Here is a 17,275-nt window from a genome sequence, read left to right on the forward strand (position 1 = left end):
TATTGTTTTCCAAATGATTGTAATCCATTGGGGGCTTTTTTTTCTGTTATTTTAATAATTCCATTCTTTGCAGTTGCATTTAAAAATGAACACTCCAGCTTCACTTTTGACACCCAACTTTTAGGCTTGATTTCCTATATTATTAATGGTCCATTAATTCTGCACCTTTAAATTAAAACTAAAATCAGTGTAGGAAATCTCAATGCCTAAGACAAAAAAAAATAAGGATCTATAGGCAAATATCTTAGATATGCATTTGATCAAATCATAAATTGTGTTTCCTCTGTCAGACTGGCAGAGCCCATTAAGCAGAGTGACAATCCAGCACAGAACCTTCAACAAACACTCACACTCTAAGCAAGCAGGTCAGTGTATACCCACACATAAATGCACACCTCCAGGCCCTCAAACCACCATGGCCTGGAACCTTCAATGTGGCCATTTTTCTTGCCTGGGGAGCCTGGGAATTTATCAATAGCAAACTATTTAATATGCCTATCTATATAAATGAACATGGACACATGTAAACTTTCATAATTTCTTAGGTTTTTACAAAGGACTCATGTCCACTACTTAGGCCATGTGGTCTGTGTCATACACGATCCAGGTATCAGGTCCACACACCACTTCTCAGAAGCGGCTACTAATCTTGTATTAAAATTCTCATGTGACTTTTTGTTACTAATAGTTTGAATGATGACTTTCATGTATCTGTCACCAGTACAGTCTTTCCTAAAAATTCATCTTTGGAGAATAGATAGATATATTAGGTAATATATGGGATAGAAAAATGAAGTAAAATCTCATGATTTTGACATTTTATCTTACTTGATTTGATTTAGTAACTTTGCTCTCTTCCCACAACAGCAAGGATCATTCTTTATAGTCTTTTAATTGACAAAAGCTATTTTTTTTTTTTTGCTCATTTTGGTGATATTCAGAGATAATTGGGTTGGGAATACTGATCTGTGTTCTAATTGAAGAAAGTCATGTTTGACTTCTGAATTTCAGCAAAAATTGAAGATTTTTTTAAAGCTTTTTTTTAATGAGGACATTAACTGGCCTTGTTTGTGTGGCTGTTAGATGCTCTAAACTTAATGACTTTTTTTATAGAGAATGTTTCCTAAAGATATCCTTCATGAAAAGGACAAGTTTGGATTTGGCAACAGTAATTTACTTAATTTATCTTAAATTTGGTTTCAGTGAGCAACCCTAATTAACCTGATTTTTTGCTGATAATCACTCTCAATGGAATCAAATCACAAATCCGGGGATGGATTGAGCGGCACCCAGAAGGAAGCAGCACTCCGCGCCCTGGTCCAGCGCACAGGATATAGCTTGGTCCAGGTAGGAACATCCTTCGACATCGACTGAAGCCCACCACTGAATTCACAGAGTGTTGCGAATTTTAGTGGGCCTATGATGCAAATGTGAACAGACATTTAACCACTGAGATGGCTCTTCCTTTACAGGGGGGGAGGAAGTAGCATCATTTAGTTTTGTAGGTGACCCTGTAAGTAATATTTTTATCTAGATTACAGTATCACTCAATTTTAGGTTGGTGTTGAAAGCAGAAAATGTATTCACACTCACAAACATTGTCACAGATTTGAAAGACTATTTTAGTATATGAAAAGGCAGGTGGAATTCACCATCCAAAGCTGTGTATGAAGTAGAAGCAAGCTAGCATTTCAAGAATCGGTAGAGAAATAATTATTTAGGAATTAGCCTAACTTCCAGAAGAATCACTGAAGATGTAGGAAGACTACTAGATATGAGATCCTGACTGGCCATTGGTCAGGCAAGCTATTCCAAACAGTTTCCTATATATAACCAGTCCTGTCCATGTTCAGCATTCTTGAAAATGAAAAAAAATTCTAAAACTGTCTATTTAGACATTGATTATTAAGAATTATCAGTATATTTTTATTATCTTTATGATAACTCCTTTTACAGAGCTTAGTAGTATTAAGTATATAATTAGGTATAGAAAAAGCAAATTCGTGTTAGGGATATAAGTTATCTTATTTGAAGAAATAATATTGTTCTTCTTACAGTGAGACAAATATTTTAATCCTCAGCTATGTTTTTACCCACTCAACTTTGCCAAACCTATGTACTGTTGTGAATACAGACATCATATGTGGACAACAAAATATGCAACCATGTCCTTTTATCACATCTTCCTTTGTCACATTTTTGGAAAACGTAACACATTCAGTTTCCAACTAATCTTATAAATCAGGCATGTTTTGTTTGAAATAATATAATGCTCCAAGTGACTTAAAAACTTTCACTCAAAAAAAGAATATTTGGACTTTCTTAAGATTTCAGAAAGTATTATTTAATGGTAAACTTTTTAAAGTTTCATTTAAGTCAAGAGAAATACTAACGTATTATTAACTTTCCATACTAAGTAACAGTTAAATTATTTTTAAATCATTAGTAAACTTTTAAGTTTTCACCACCAAAATTAGTGCTTTTATATAGTCTTCTACCACATAAAGGAGTGCTTCATAATCCATACAAATAATTTTTTAATCTGCTCTGATATAGTTACTTGAAAGAGTTTTTGCTTTCCTTTTATAATTAACCCTTCCATATATGTAATAAAATAAAAAATATTTTGAAATCAATTTTTTTCTTATTAACTTCTTGATATCTGAAACATTCATGCAAATATGTTGTTAATATTAATTACTTAAACATTTTGAAAAAAGCAGTTTGCTGATCTTATATATAAGTTCATCCCACTTCTGGGAGTGTTTCTCTAGTGATCCAAAGTATGATGAAGAGAAATATGCATAAACCTCTCTAGTGTGACATTATTTATAAGACTCAATATCACAAACCTTAATGCATAAAAATAAAGAAATGTATGTAAACTAGAATGTATGATCATTGCAGTCAACAAGTTGAATCATAAAAAAAAATCCTGACAATATAAATTGTCCATTTAATTTTATTCTTGGCACTAGTTCTTTCTTTTCATCCCAGACGAAATTCAGAGCAAGTCTCATGACTTGCTGGTAACTTTCAGATAATAAAAGATCCTCCATTGAATAATTAATATGTCCACTCCATTATAATAAAAACTTCATTCAAAGTTACAGCCTTTTCCCTTTCCCAATTATGTCAGAGTGGAGAGCTGTCTCTTTTCTCTTTTCCTCCTTTATGCTATACTCTTCTTGCATCAGTTCACTAATTACAATTTCTGACTTACAGTTAAAATATAGCGGAAGAGATACAGCAGAGGAGAAGATGCAGGGGAGTTTCTACTTCCCTGCTATTGGCATTGGACTCTGGGCCTGACAGACATGTAAAGCTTGCAGGATCCCTCACAGGATCACTAGAGATTTATTTCCATTGCTGGGGATCTCACACCTGGCTAATCTCTCCTCTGGTTGGCCATTTTTCCTGAGCCTCGGTCTCCTGCAGAGCTCTATTTGACACTCCAAGCAGTTTTCAGGGAGAGGATAGAAGATAACCTCCAATTACTACATGTGGCCAAATTCTAGTTTCCTGAGAACAGATACTCAGATCCAGTAAATGTAGAAGTGCAGGGAACACAAAGCAAAGATTTTTCCTTCTCTCCAACATCAAAGTAGCAGGTCACCTATTGTTGAGCAGGGGATTAGACCCACTGGTGTTCCCAAACACAGGGAATACAACACAAGCTTTCTGAGTGACTGCCTTTCTATTCCTCTCCCTGCTTTAGGTTAACAGAGAAGCACCTCATAATTTCTCCCAGAAAGAGTGAACTAGGACTCATAATGCACCAGCAGTGGTTTCCAAGTATATAAACTTCAAAAACTCTTTTCAAACTCTCCAATCTCTTTCTTAAACTGGGGGTGGGGAAGCAAGAGGAGAGTGTTAGGTTAACAATGTAAAGTAATTAAGCAGTTCCCTACTACCTCCTCCTGCTGTTTGGCATTCCAATGACTTGATTGCCTATCCAAACCAAAAGCCAAAAGAGTCCCATCCCATCTGAAAATCCTTTTACAGATGAAGTAGTACCCAGTCATTAATTGATCATTTTTAAAAATCCCTGCACAGAAAATTGTGTTATTATTACAGCTTGCCATAACAGTACTTTTATTTTTTTAAGATTTATTTATTTATGCATATAAGAGCTGGGGTACAGGCCAGAGATGCAGGGGGTGAGAGAATTCACCAGAGACAGTGGGGAACAGAACAGGCAGACTGACTGAAATATACTGCTGAGGGAAGCACTGGGCAAGACAGGAGAGGTCTGCTGCGCCACGTGGGTTTCTTTCTGGCCAGCCGGGGATTGAACTCGTGCTGCAGAGGCTGCAGCCAGCTTCATAGCGTGGTGCTTAACCCCTTGTGCCACCAGGGAGGCCCCATAACAGTACTTTTAAAGAGACTCAAACAGCAAAGGAGATCATTTTATAAACCTAACGTACTGATTTAGGAACAACTGCATTATGGAGGAAAAAACCCAATAGGGTTTTATACTTTTATAATTAAACTTTTATGAAATTTATAATTAAAAGTATTTCAAATAAAATTACCCCTAAAATATATGACCAATATACAAGTCACTTTGATCTGATGTGTTCAATTACATTCAGAAAATGTTAAGAATGAGAAAGGTTTATATCACAAGTTACCAACAATAATAGTAAGTATTTATGGTCACTTATATTTTAACTGCTTGTGTCTATTTGTCCAGTACTTACAATAACACTGAAATAGCTACTATGATCACCATTTTTCAGTTAAGAAAAACAAGGTATGAAAAATTCAGGTAACTTGTCCAAGATTTATAGGTAATAATTCCACTTCTACTGACAAAAATTGTGGCAAGATTAGCAGAACTAAGAACTGTTTATGTTATCTTTAAGACTGCAATTTTAGAGATTATAGGAGCATGCATGCAAATAAAAATATTACGCCTAAATTTGGTAATACTTTAACATTGTACTCACTTTAAGTAAAATTGTCAGCAGAAAGTCTACTAGGTAAGAATCACCAGTAATATAGGTATCAAAAATTCTAAAATCTAGTTACCTAGGCCTACAGCCTCTAATCAAGAGGTAAACAAATACATGATTCAGTCCAATCTTTGAATGAATTGGAGAATCTCTCCTGAGTTTGCTCAAAAGTAAGAAAAATCACCCAAGATATTAAATCAGACAGGTATTAAAACCTATCCTCTACCACGTGCAAGTTGTATGATCTTAATATGTTCCTTAACCTCTCTTGGCCTTAATTTCCAGAAGATTGTGAGGTCTTATCCCCCACTCTATTTGTCATGATTTTGTGAATCCTGTATATGATCAAGCTGGCCTTTGGTCAGCAAACTGAACTAATTTGTTGAAAAAAGCATATGCTAAGACACAGCATTTACTATGACACAGCCTCAAACTCTTGCAATTAAATGTTTTCAACACTTCAATTTTTCTACTCTGGATTAGAGGAAAGATAACATTGTCCAATAAGAGGAGATAACAAGAAGTTTACTTTTAAAAAAATCTCTGTACAAAAAATGACAACAAAGAGCATCTTGATACAATTCAGGAAAACTTCAGGCACATAAAATGATCATTTAAATTGTTACCATATTTGCAAAGTTAGGGTTTGAAATATTTACTTTTGCTGTCTTTGTAGTCTCTGACATTGAATGTTAAATACTTTCAAAACAAGAATTCAAAAAACAGAGGGTGACTAATGTGTGCTCTCTTATCACTAGCAGGACAAATACAGCTATCAAAAATAGAATTTTGCAGGTTACTTAATAACATGGGTCAGTCTTTCATACGGAAACTGATGCAACAATATGTGTGAGGGTTTGAAAACATTTTGTGGTACCATATTTTTTATAATTGGATATCTTTATATATTGATAATTGAAAATTTTATCAGAGTACTTCAGAGAATAGAAGAAATTTAATGCTGTAACCCACATATAGTAGGAATTCGATAAATATTACTGATAAAATTGTGTAATGTTCACAAGCCACACTTTCAACATCATTCCAAAGTATTTATAGTGGAAGGAAATGTTCTGCAATGTTAATTTGCAAGTAGTCTTTGTCTCCAGGTAATGGAATTGTGTGTGAAGCTTCTTTGCCCCTACTTTTAGACTTTAAACTTTCCAGATTTCTAAACTTAGGTATTTCTCTGGAAGCTAGAGGGAAAAAAATCACATTACGTTGATCCTTTCCTTAAGAACACATTAATGATGTGGGTCATAAACTCTGTGACATGTGATAAGCCTTCCATCTGGAATTTTCCCCTTAAAACTAAGAAAATACATTTTGCATAGATGAAAAATTTCAGAATGCTTCCTACCTAAGGAGGGGTCAGTTTATATCAATTTTAAATCTACAACTAAACCAAAATACATATATTTCATAAAGGTCATCCTCAAGTACTATGAATGTTTTAAAATAGTAGATCCAGGATACTTAGTATATATACTTTTTCTGCAATAACTACTTTTTTTTTCATTTAGTTTTTAAAACTAATATGTCCATTATTTACATATCCATATAACTTTGGAGTTAAATTTTTACTCCTCCATATGTACACATGTTCCTCCTTAAGGGGATGATGCTAAGAGAAGTCAGAAAGTGAAAGGCAAATATTGGATGGTTTCTCCTATCAGAATATAAAAAACAAATAAGCAAACAAATATATGTATATTGGCAAGGAACAACAAAAACAATTTTTAGACTTTGTGAAAAATAGTTTACCAGAGGGATCATATATTATTTAAAAATTATTAAAAATATTACCTGTGTAAGTATTGCTTGTCCATTTATTCAACTGATTCTTTTGAAAAATTCATTACAACATGATTTTTAGGAAGTATGATAGGCCCATTTCTCTCTTAAAACATGGTCATCCTTAATAAACATCAGGGTATTTTTGGTTATGTTTTTCTCTTTTGTTTCCTCAGTCCCTATTATTAAGAGTATGTTAGTGGTAGATCTTGGGATTATAGTAGTGTAATATATAGCACCTCAGCTAAAGTGCATATAAAGTAGTTGTAATTGAAAATGAATTTATCCAAAATCTAAAATAATACAACACAGCATTAAATAAGCAAAAATAGCTGTGGGTGCTACCTTTGTGTATAAAACTTTAAAACTGACCGTACTCTTTGACCTAATATTTGACCAGATATTTAAGATATAGGGATGCTTAGCATAGTGGTAATTACAGTTTTATAATTATAGTTTAATAAAAAATTAAACATATCCTAAATGTCCAATAAGATACTACTGGTCATATGAAATACGATCACCCTTATACTTCTAAATTATATAGCCATGTAAAACATATTTTAAAAATGATGTGGAAAATGTCCAAATTTTTAAGCCTAGTTAAATATCAGAATGCAAAAACATATACATTAATTTCCAGATATGTTTAAGAAATTATTCATATATAATAAAAAAACATTATGAAAAGAAGAAAATGTAATTCTGATAAGGATAAATTTTTTCTTGCTTTGATGCTCTTCTTTCTTTCCAAACTTCCCATAATAAATATGGATTTCTTTATTACAAGAGAAAATCTCATAAAATAGAAAAAAATCTGGGAAGAAGTCAGAAGCTGATAAATCAGGAAAATTTCATACAAAAATTTAAAAAAAAAATTTCATTTCAAAAAAAAATTTCATATAAAAGAAGTTCATTATTAAAACTGAATAATAGATTCTGAGGTTCATTAGGCTATTCTTTCAAATCTTTATAAGTTTGAAATTGTGGAATATTGATTTTTACAGTTAGAAAACAAGCCCCAGAGTAGTCATACAGCTCAGTTGAGACATAAGTCTGGGGTCAGCAACCTATCACTCATGACTCAAATGTAGCTACAGTCCATTTTTTGTAATAATTTCAGGTTATGAATGGACTTCACATTTTTCAAAATTCAGGTTAGTGTTTTTATTTCAAATTATCATGAATTTTTATTGAGGTAATGTTGGTTTTCACATGTTTAAATAGTTACTTCTTCTAAAAGCTTAAAATATGAACTATCCAGCCTTTTTACAGAAAAAAGGGTGCTGCCTCTCATTCTAATCCTTAATTTAGCTCTCTGTATTAAAAGTGAAGCTACATTTTTTTTTAAATCCCTGTTACATGACCTTGAAGAGGTCTTACCCACTTATTCTATGAAGACCTTAACCTGCATTCAATCATTTATTTGCTCATTTATTGATTTCATAAAGAAATACATGGCGGGCCTCTCCTGTGGCGCAGTGGGTTGAGCGCAGTGCTGTGAAGCTGCCGCAGCCTCTGCAGCACAGGTTCGATCCCCGGCCGGCCAGGGAGATACCCACATGGCGGCAGACCTCTCCTGTCCCGCCCGCTGCTCCCCTCAGCTGTGTTTTCGGTCCGCCTGCCTGTTCTGCTCCCCACTCTGTCTCTGGTGAATTCTCTCACCCTCCTATGCCTCTGGCCTATACTCCAGTTCTGCTGTAAATAAATTTAAAAAATTTTTTTTAAAAAAGAGAAATTCATGGCTCCTGCCTTCATAAAGATTATTCTCATGGAAATACAGGAAATAGACAATGAACAAAATAATTACAGATCATGGTGTCACAAATCACAGTGTGTGACAGAGAATGGCTGGTGGCCTTCTTCAGATAAGATGACATTGAAGCTGAGACTTTGAGGATAAAAGCAAACAAACCTTGTAAAAAAAACAAGGACGAAACAGTGTTATTGACAAAAGGGCCTACTTGGGCAGTACTCTTTAACCAAAATCTTAGCAAGTTAACACCTTTGAGCAATGAAGTTATTTATCCATTCCAAAGAGTCAGAAGGATTATAGCTAGAAAATATGAGAAATAAGCGGACTTCTTTCCCTTCCTAAATGGATCAGTCATGTGCCTGGTTTCCTGGCAGCAATTCCCTCAAACTGGGAATGAAATAATGTCTTTACTTTTTACCCATAAGTTTTGCTTTACGTTCTCTTAGTTGGTGTCTCAATGCAACCAAATATTTTAATTCTAATTTGTATGAGTCTTAACATACAAAGGATAGTTCTAGATCAATAAAAACCTGATTACAATAACCTCCTTCTTCTAAGAGAGTTCCAAATTAAGTCAGCTCCCCATCTCTCATCATTTTACTTGGGTATTTCTCAACTTGCATTCCCTTCCACAAATAATGCAATAAAAATAAGTAACGTTGGGTCCTCAGAGTTTAATAACTGGCTCTATCTACAATGGCTCAGTGAGAAGATAGAATAGTGCTGTGTCACTGAAATTCTTTTCCAATCACTACACAAAAGTCCTAGGGACAAAAGTGGGAATTTGACTATATGATAAAATATAGCACGTGGGTCCCACTTTTTTTCTATCCCTGTTCTTACCACCTGTTCATACCCATGCTATCCAAAGACTGAGGTCATTTTCCAAGTGTATGACACTAATTCTTTAAATAGGTAGCCTAACCATGAGGACAGGATGAGACCAGCAGCTCATCACAGGCGGATATTTCCCTAAGCTTATCACCCCAGCAGCCCACAGGCAGCCGTATTTTAAAGCTCCCAAAAAGCCTTGTTCTACTAACCAGAAATACCATAGTATGGTACAGAAGACTCCAAGTAAAAGAACAGCTCTGGAATCTTTTTATGGAGAATGTTTGTGTCCAACACATGATAGGAACTTCAACATCCCAAGTCACAGAGATTCATTCCAGAAACTATTTTCAAACAGCAATGAATTTCTCCCCAAATCATTTAATAGAGAGCTGGTTATATGAAGTTTTTGACATAAGCTTAAAAATCTTTGTAAACCACATATTATAGTGCTGCCCCTAAACTTGAAGCACAAAAGGTTTCCATTTGCTCAGCCTAATAGCTGGGGTGAGCTTCAGGACTCAAATAGGCAGAAGCCAAAACAGTTCTTTCGGACTTTGGACTTTGCCTGCAGACAACTTTAGGACTTTTTTTTAACCCATTCAATACTGATCAGCCAACAAAAGATAAGTGACTCTTCATCTTCAGCACTTAAAAGTTTATTGTTATTACTTGCAAAGAGTTTTCTAGCCTAGCTAGGCGCAGAAGAAAATGAGGTCAGGAGCCATGCAATCGTAGTTGTAGGTAGGACCTTGGCAGCTATGATCTTCTTTCAAATTTGTTTCCAAAGTGCAGGTCAGAGCACGAGATTATGTTAAATGACTGGTATGGTGAATTTTATAATGAATTACTCCACTTTCAATTCTCTTTCAAGCTTTTTGGTGAGGAAAGTTAGTTATTGAAGGCCCTGCAAACGTTTTTAAACAGAGAGTGCAGAACTAGTGTTCAGAGCTTTGGAGCAGAATTTGATTATGATTTTCCTTTTTTGCAATTATTTTATAATTACTTTCCATTGTGGGAAATACTAATAGTTCATATATTTTCTTTTTTGCTTAAATTTCTTTAAAAAGTGAATTTGTGCAGAGTAATTAATTCATAGGTATAAAATGGATATTCAACTGCAGATACACTGATTTTATGTTTTTTTCTTTTGTTTAGGTAATTTGGTTTATAAAACTACATGATTCCAAAACACAGGATCCACAGCTTTAAATGTGTGTTACCACATCACACCCACCACTGATTTTAAAAAAGTCTCTATCACAGTCACTTCAAGGGCCTACTGACTAACTCACAAAACATCAGTGAACATATCCCCACATTTAAATATAGTGTCAAAGTCAGGATCTCTTTTGTAAGTATCCTAACATTCTGAAAAGACCTATTTCACCCTTTTCCCTAATTAAATAAAGAGTTTAAAGTCAAAAAGAATTAGTGCTTTACCCTTAGCTAGTCAGAAATTAAAATTCATACCACTGAGAAAAGGAGAATAATTACTGTAAAAAATTTCTCACTGTATAAAACATATATACCTGACATAAAAACAAATGTGTTAGGTGGAATTCTACTTGTCAATTAGGGAAGAGCAGAAACGCAGTTACCCAAACCAAATGTTCTTTATCTGTACTGAACAAATGTCTTTTTCTTTTTTTTAAGATTTAGTTATTTATACAAGAACTAGGGTACAGTCAGAGGTGCGGGAAGGTGAGAGAATTCACCAGAGACAGAGCGAGGAACAGAACAGGCAGACTGACTGAAATACACTGCTGAGGAGAGCAGTGTGCGAGAAAGGAGAGGTCTGCCGCGCTATGTGGGTTTCTCCCTGGCAGGCCGGGAATCAAACCTGCGCTGCAGAGGCTACGGACAGCTTCACAGCGCTGTGCTCAACCCACTGCGCCACTGGGGAGGCCTGAACAAATGTCTTTAACCGCATATAGATTCGTAATATTTAACCAGATTTCCAAATGTCATATTAATCAATTCAAAAAGGCAAACTGAACCTATAAGTAAATAAAAACTTGGATTGGCCTATTGAATAAATTTCACATCCCACAAGGACAAAAACCCAAAATGGATAATGGAATCACCAAAAGTCTGGCCTTGTTATTTCTTGAATGGAATTTAGAGGTTTTATAGATTGGAGCAGTGTGTTATAACACATACGGAGAGGGCCTCCCCTGGTGGTGCAGCTTGTTGAGCAGGGGGCTGCGAGGCTGCCCGCAGCCTCTGCAGTGCCGGTTCATTCCCCAGCCGCCGGCAAGGGTCTCACCAAAAAAAAAAAAAAAAACATACTCAGAGCCAAGGTGAATATGATCACACAAAATCCTGCCATCAAAATAATAAATGTAGGGGCCCTCCTGGTGACCTAGGGGTTAAGTCTCAGCGCTATCACTGTGAAGGCCTACTGCTAAGGCCTGAATTTTATCCCAGGCCAGGGAGCTAGCCCACATATAGCACAGCAGACCTCTCCTGTCTGGCCCACCCTTCCCTTAGCAGTGTATTTCAGTCAATCAGCCTGTTCTGCTCCTCATTCTGTCTCTGGTGAAACTTGTCATCACCACACCTCTGGCCTACATCCCAGTTCTTCTACACAAAAATAAAATATATTAAAAATAAATAATTTAAAAAATAATGAAGATTTTGTGTCCATCATGTTAACTTTGTTGCAAAATGTGAACATTACAGACTGCAGAGACTCTCAGAAGCTAATCAGCATTTTACTTTTCTTTTAGAGTAGAAACACAGGTTCAGAGAATATTTTTTGATTTCTAATTTTGTGTGATCATCTTGATATTCCCATTGAGTTCACTAAAAATTTACATTTGAAAAAACTTCACAAAATATGTTATTCTTAAATAATTTGTTTTTGAATATTTAAAATATTGAGATGTTAAATTCCTAAAGGGCAGTTTGCCATATAGAACTCTAAAATATTAAAATATTTTAAATGCATCATTTAATAACATAAATTAATTCATCCTCCAAAAGACAACTAATAAATTGAATTGAATTAGGATAACCTTCCTAGAAAATAGGTCTTCAATAGTCAGCCTTCCAATGTGATACAGGAATATAACTCCTAATATTCTAACATTTGTTTTTTAATGGGAGAACCATATCATACAATTTTAAAGAGCTATAATTTATTTTTAATTGTATTATTTTTATTGAGATAATACTGGTTTACAACACTGTGTATGATTTAAAGATATAGGTTCATACCTCTTCAGATGTGTATTACCACACCACACCCACCACCAAAGCACTTATTACCCCCCACTATGGTCAATCAGGGCCCCTCCTGCTTTTGCTTCCTATTAAATTCTACAGTCCAATTTCTAGAGGTTAGTTTTATCTGTTCCTTTGTTTTGTTTCTTCATATTCCACATGAGTGAAATCATACAGTATGTATCTTTCTCCTATGTGTTGATTTCTTTTAGCATATCTCCCTACATATATTGCTTATATGCTGTCTGTCAAAAATTCCATAAACAGACTAAAGGTAAATTGCATGTAAGGAGTCTCATATCTTTGAGGATTCCTCTACATATACTATTAGATTTGTTTTTTCAACTCTATCGAAAAACATATCTAAGAGGCATCTTTTCAAACTGTTTTTAAAATCCTATAGATCTTCCTTGAACCCCATGTACAGTTGGTATATACACAGAAAGTAAATGAAATAATGGCCAGTCAAGATTTCTATTCAATCTCAAAAATCAATAATTGGGAAAATAATTCATGAAATGCAATGGATACAGTCCAGAAATTTTTTTTTAATGTAATAGCATTAACAATAAGAAATGTCCAAAGGATTTGACCCTAGAACCAATGCTCTGGGGAGGGGTCTGGTGACTGGCATGCTTATGAGGTTAAAAGATGCCATCAATCGTGGGTATCACCCAAGAGTAGAAATTAATACAGTCAATTGAAAAAGGAATAGGAGAACACATTAAAATAGTTTAGTTAAGGAATGTACACAATGTCTCCCCTCTTGGCAAGAAAAAAACAAAAGACCAAGAGAACCATAAAAATGATCACAGAATTGGAACATAAAGGAATTGAAATTATTACTCAGAATTAAAAAAAAAGATGGAATGAGGGTTAATTAGTTAATATTTTTCCAGTTTATGAATGTGCTCATTTATGGGAAACAACAAATCATCTGGTCTCCATGTTTGGTAAAGCTGAACAAGAAACTAGGTATAACATATATAACATGAAGAATGAAGAGATTGATAAATCTGAGAAGAAAAGTCACCAAGACTTTTGAATAGTATATATGCCATGCAATTTACCAAATCAAGGACCTTTAGTCTACTGTTTCTGAAATAAATTAAACCGGTGTGTTTTTCGGTAAGTCACATAATATCTTGACTCAGTTTACTCATGTGTGTAATGAGCCATATTGCCTTAATTAAAAAAAAAACAGAAAAATAATATTGTGACTACAAACATGGCCTCAGAAGTCAAATCATGTCCTTGTCACTTAGTTGTTATATGACTTTGGGTAAACTCTGTGCTTTGGTTTCCTCATCTGTAAAAGGGAAGTGATAGCAGTATCATCCTCATAGATTTGTTGAGATTAAATGAGTTAGCACATGTAAACTTTCAACATAGTACCTGATAATTAGGGCTGCCTGCTGTTTTAGTTTTGTGCTGCTGCTAATAATATGCAAAAGTAACACAAGTTAACCCTGATTGATAAAGAAGAAAGGGTGTTTATTAAAAGGGTACTGGCTCACAAAAACTTTGGATTTGGATAATCAGATTTAAGTTTTTAGGGAATGAATCCCAATACACAGCACACATCAGAAATGATTAGAACATGTATCCACCATCATAATCTGCTAATTTCACATTGCAATTTCTATACCAGAACTCAGTTTCTTGTTATAATCACACTGTCCCAGCTACAAGGGAGACTAGAAAAGCAAATACCTGGCATTTTTAATACCCATAGTTTTGTCCAATTCTCCAGATATATGAAAGTTCAGATGCATGATTGTCAAAATGAACTCAGTCCATATTTATTCATGCTAAACTATATTGCTTAGAATGATTTATTGAAGCTTGTATAATATTACCTGAAGTCAGGCAGACAGTATACACAATCCCTTAAAGACTCTACAGTTCCATCATAAAAGGCTTACTGTATCTGTCACAGAAGGAACTTCCAAATACCCTAACATATAAACTGAGTTACCAGATAGTTTTAGCATCCAATATTTAAATAAACACATTGGATTTACAGTTAGAACTAGGTATGCAATTCTTAATTTAAAGAATTGAAGGTTTTTGACCTATTTATGTGTGAACAGAGAGAGTAATGATTTCTAAGTTTTTGATTGTAAAACTAATAGACCCCAGATTTTAGTGAACATTCTCTCATGGAAAACAAAAGTCTGGACTATAAATACACTTACGCTGCTTGGGGGAATGCATCCCATGAGAAGGACATCAGCTTGGAGGAGTTACAACTGGGTTTTATCTATTTTAAACTCCTCAACTATAAAAATAGTGCTGAAAATACCAGCAATCCAGTTTCCAACTGTCCTTTCTGAGTAATGGACAGTGATTCTAACCCTGTGACTAATGTCAGTGCCTGTCTTAAATTGGCCTGGACTTTCACCACTAGTGCATTCCAAGCCCAGTGGGTGGTTCACAGAGCAAAGCTCCCCAGTGTGTGTGAACTTCATAGCATCTCTGAACCAATCAGATGGTTCCTAATGCCCAAGAATACTCTTGGGGAATTTTTCAAGTGTTCAGAGAAACCACAGAAAGACAAGAAGTTTTGCTGCCCAATTATTTTGGCTCAGAAGCAGACCAATACTCCTTTGCATATGATATGAACTAAGAAGTCTGATGATATCTTCAGCAAATATAATAAGAAAGCTGAAAGGACTTTAAAAGGTCAATCTGTGGGTTGTTTCCAAACTATCAGACAAACCTTATCAAATCAAAAATCCTGGAACAGCCACTATATTTTTATGGGATGAAAATTTGGCTTCCTCAAACTGAAGAATAAAAATACTACCAAATTTACATGGCATTTCTTCTACTTATTCATTGGGTAGTAAATCTATGTACATTTAAGTTACAGAAATGACCTAGCGGAATCATCATCAACCACAATTGTGAAAGTTAACCCAGGGAGTTGGGTTGTCATTTGGGGATACAAATATGTCTCTCTGTGTATAATAAAAGTATGTTTTCCTCAAAATTTTGTGTAACAAAATGATTGGAAATTGGAAAGGATTTTAAATGCAACAGAGTTTGCAATTTAATGTCAAGAAAATTATTTTTATTTTTCATAAATAGGCATTTAAATATATAAACCTATTATAGGTGATTATGCTTCCATATTACAAAGCAACAAAATGCAGGGACTAAGCTGATGGTCTCTGAAACCAGAAGGCTTGGATTCAAATCCTGACTTCTCTACTCCCCAATTACGTGATCTCAGAAAGTTACTTACCCTCTCTGGACTTTGATGTCTTTTGTAAAATAGGGATAGCAATTATCCCATGATGTTGTTTGAGAATTAGAACATTGCCCACCATGTAGTAAAGTGCTATATAGGTATTTGCTAGCAAATAAATAAATAAAGCATCTACTATGTCTCTGAAAATATCATATTAAATATTTTAGGAAATTCTTGGTTACGATATAGCTTTTTGAGTTCTTAAGGACCATTTTCTGTAAGTATATAGCATTCTATTTCTCATATTTCTTAGCAATACCAAAGTTTTGTTACTGGATAATCCTATAAGAGGGCAAGAAAAAAAAGAAAACTTTGAGACAAATATTTAAATACTTAAGAAGAAAAAAAAAACCTGACCTGTTGTTTGGAGCAAAAAGTAATCAGAATACTCCTCTGACTTGTCAGCAAGATATAAAACACTAGGAATATAAAATGGTTCTAAGCACAAACATCTTTTAAATCACTGTTAAACAAAAGTTTTTGTACTAATACTTACAAAATAATTGGCAAACACTACCCTTGACACATATAAAGATTTAACAGTGAAACCAGCAACTGTTTTACTTAGATTATAAGTCACTATTTACAAAACCATATTTTTAAACGGGCATTTAAGAAAAAGTATCCTTGGGAAAATATTTGGAAGGGCAAACTTTTAACAGCAACTACTTATACTGATGGATAGGCTAATATATTGGGGAATTTTTATTTTTACCTATATTTTGCTACTAACATATACCATTTCATAGTATAAAACTTTTTAAAATCATTAGTTGTAGAGAGAGTGATGAATACAGAATTTTAGTTCCTTATATTTTCCTATCCCCCCCAAACATAACAAAATATAAAGAGCTCTCTGGCTTTGTCCAAGTGGAAAGTGAATTTACCTTTCCCCAGCAAATCAACTGTCATAGATCACTAGAAATGGATTAGATCTATATGTCACTTTGGTTCCCTGAAGTTCCTTTCAGTTCTTTAAACTCTAGAAAAATAAAGACACCAGGTTAGATGACACCAATGCCACTCTTCCCAAAACATATTGAATTTTACAAAGGTTTGTTAGAACAAAGGAAAAAAAGCAGGAATTAATTCTAAGAACAGCAGTGCTCCCCACAAACAGAAGCTGCAGAATTCTTACTCTCACACCACATAGCTTTCAACATGAAATCAGAGTCCCGGATTCAAATTATAGTCAGATCCTTTAATTATCAGGCATTGGTGATTTTGAATGACAACACAATATACAATAACCCGCTATCTTTGCCCAGCACTTCCTGAGTTTTTGCAATGCTTATCTCAAGCAAGTCAAGCAAGGTATTAAAATCTACATTAAAATGACTTTTATTTCTATCATGCAATGAATCCACTTGTCAATGATAACTACAGTTCTTATTGTGAAATGACTGAAAAATAATTGAGGAACTCAAACTAAAGATTCTTTTGTTTTCTTCT

At 34.4% G+C, this 17,275-nt stretch overlaps 1 protein-coding gene across 2 annotated transcripts in view; it reads left to right on the forward strand.

The window, feature by feature from the left end:
• Window positions 1-1,248: 1,248 nt before the first annotated feature.
• A1CF (APOBEC1 complementation factor) overlaps window positions 1,249-17,275 on the forward strand; it is a gene marked incomplete at both ends in the record, with an annotated part of 51,683 nt that continues 35,656 nt past the window's right edge. For both annotated transcript variants that reach the window (XM_084246295.1, XM_084246296.1), the window contains one exon: window positions 1,249-1,347. In XM_084246295.1, coding sequence (XP_084102421.1) covers window positions 1,249-1,347 — 99 coding nt within the window. The remainder of the gene's footprint in view (window positions 1,348-17,275) is intronic.

This window comes from Talpa europaea, assembly GCF_964194135.1.
Source record: "Talpa europaea genome assembly, chromosome: 10".
NCBI classification, from domain to species: domain Eukaryota; kingdom Metazoa; phylum Chordata; class Mammalia; order Eulipotyphla; family Talpidae; genus Talpa; species Talpa europaea.